Source organism: Panicum virgatum, chromosome 4N, assembly GCF_016808335.1.
Source record: "Panicum virgatum strain AP13 chromosome 4N, P.virgatum_v5, whole genome shotgun sequence".
Lineage (NCBI taxonomy): Eukaryota > Viridiplantae > Streptophyta > Magnoliopsida > Poales > Poaceae > Panicum > Panicum virgatum.
The window spans coordinates 33,670,872-33,673,442 of NC_053148.1; the positions used below are offsets into that span (position 1 = coordinate 33,670,872).

General features: G+C 60.9%; 1 protein-coding gene across 1 annotated transcript; it reads left to right on the forward strand.

Moving 5' to 3' along the window:
• The first annotated feature begins 613 nt into the window (after positions 1–613).
• LOC120670533 (pathogen-associated molecular patterns-induced protein A70-like) lies at positions 614–1,975 on the forward strand. The gene has a single exon (XM_039950654.1). It carries the CDS (start codon positions 778–780, stop codon positions 1,582–1,584), a length of 807 nt encoding a protein of 268 aa, XP_039806588.1. The 5' UTR covers positions 614–777; the 3' UTR covers positions 1,585–1,975.
• The last annotated feature ends 596 nt before the right edge of the window (positions 1,976–2,571 follow it).

The following is a 2,571-nucleotide window of genomic DNA, read 5'->3' on the forward strand; positions in this document are numbered from 1 at the left end:
TGCACATATGTCATTCAATCACAAGCAACCTTTTCCTTTCACGGAATCTTCGCAAAGAGTAAACCTAACAGCTAAAAATCAAATTTCTCCCTTTGTGCAACCATGGGAATAGTGTAAATATACATTGTACAAATTTACATATCTAATTGTGTTGTGTCAAGTGTAGAAGTACCACTCATCGACTATGAACATCTAATTCATAAACAAGAAAACAACATACACAATCCACGGACAACAGAGATTGAATCCGTATCATCAAAGCCGTTAGCTTCGTATAAAACCGTGAATAAAATCCTCAAGAAACCTTTTGAGAAATTAGAAAAGAAAAGAAAAGAAGAGAAGAGAAGAGCAATCCAAAAACCCACCTTCCATTTGTCCGTTTCCCTGTTCGGCTGCAATTAAATCCAGCTGCGGCTGGCTGGTTCCGTTTGGACCGCAGACAGACAGGACGGAAGAAGAGGACAGCACGGCAACACACGGCGATTGGATTGGCAACCCCACGGGCTCAATCGTTGGGCCCCGCCGGAAGAAGAGGACAGCTCGAGTTCGAGCCCGAACGGAACCAGCCAGCCGCGGCTGCGTTTAAGTGCAGCCGAACAGGCATCATGTGCGCGAAACGCCTCCACCTCACTCCCATGTCCCATCTCCTCTTTAAATAAACCCCACTCTCCCCGCCCCCTTCTTCCCCACCACCACCTCCTGTGCCATCCCCGTCTCCTCCCCTTCATCTCGCTCCTCGCCAGAACCCCACACCCCCAGCCGGATCAAGGCGGCGCGATGCTGGAGGAGGCGATCCCCGCGCTGTGGAGCGCCGTCCACGGGTTCTTCACCCCCGCCGTGCTCTTCGTCGTCCTCAACATCGTCATCGGCACCATCGCCGTCACCTCCAAGGTCGCCGCGCCGGCGGCCGGCGCCGCCGAGGAGGATGGCGCCGCTGCTGGGGCGGGCGCCGGAGGCGGGCAGTACCGGAAGCTGTCTCGCGTGCCCTCCATGGCGTTCGGCCGGCTCCGGTCCTTCAACCTCTCCCGCTTCGCCGCGCCCGCGCCGGAGCCCGCCGTGGTCGGGGCGGTGGATCTGGAGTACGAGCAGGCCCCAGCGCCGGCGGTTGAGAAAGACGAACCCGTGGTCCAGCGGGTGGTTGAGCCGGAGCCGGAGCCGGAGCCCGAGACCGAGGAGGAGCCGGAGCGCGAGCACGAGGACGCGCACGCGGCGGCGCACGTGGAGAGGAGCTGGTCGGAGGCGGCGGCGCAGGCGGAGCTGCCGCGCCTCCCCGCGCGCCTGCTCAAGTCGGCCAGCGACCGGTCGGCGTTCGCGCACTTGGAGGCCGACGAGGTGGAGGAGACCGTGCGGGCGGTGGAGGCGCGGCGCCCCGCGACGACCAGGGAGGGGGCGCGCCGCGCCCCCGCGGCGGAGCCGGAGCCCGAGGAGGAGGCGGAAGAGGCCGGCGCCGGCGGCGAGGTGGACGCGCTGGCGGACGCCTTCATCAACAGGTTCCACCACCAGCTGAAGCTGCAGCGCATCGAGTCCTTCATCCGCCACCGGGAGACCGTCCGCCGCGGCCAGGCGGCCGCCGGGGGCGTCTAGGCAGGTGGCAGCCCGAGCCGACCAATGGCGCCGGGCTAGATGCAAGACACCGAGCTGCGAGAGTGAGAGGGCAGAGGAAGAAGACGAAGAGAAGGCGTGTGGGAGGATTGGAAAGAGGAGGATGGTAACTCGATCCGGTCCTCGTTCTTGTTCCCCCCGATCCGATTTGGTTTCTTTTCTTTTTTCGCGTTTCCTGGTGGCTAGCACATCGTAGCTCCATGAGTTTTGGATAGAGCCCCGCGCAATGTGGGCATCCTCATCCTCATCGCCACGGGCATCGCATCTTGTGAATGAACCGATAAAGGAAGAACAAGCAACCCGTAGCTAAGTAAGTTGCTGTAAATTATCGTCTGTCTTTGCAAGTGTGCCTAAAGCGTCCGCGAGTTCTTCACACTCTGCTGAATGTGGATAGCGATTGCGACGCTTGCGGCCGAGCACGTCGTGCGGTTTCGGCGCCACCAACCCAGGCTCCCTGCTCTGTCTGGAACAGAGGAGTTTCTACTGCTAGAGCAATGGCGCCGTTCCCCTGCTCTGGGAGGAAACTGTTCCAAAGCGCGAACTAGCATCGGATTAAGTTATGAGCAATGTCCAGTCACCGGGCCGTAATCTCTATCCTAGTGATGCAGCAGGGGGGAAAGATAAACGACGATGGTTAGCAAAGCAAATCTGTTTAGGGGCACTGTTTGATTGGGTTGCGCCAGTGGCGATTAAGATAAGCAAGCCACCGGCGATCCTCCGACGAGAAGAGATTCGCCGGGAAGTGTCCGGGTGCGGACAAGCGTCGCCCTGGCCGGCTCCGGCTCCCGGCGCCGGAGCGCCGCCGGAGCTGTTGTTTACTGCGCCGCATCTGGAGCTGTCTCCCTGCCACCGCCCCCGCCCCCGCCGTCGCTTTCCCTCCCCCGCTTTCTTTACTCCCGCCCGCACATGGCCACCGGCCGCACGGCCTTGGCCGCACTCCCCAGGCCACCGGCTTCACCGGTGGTGGTG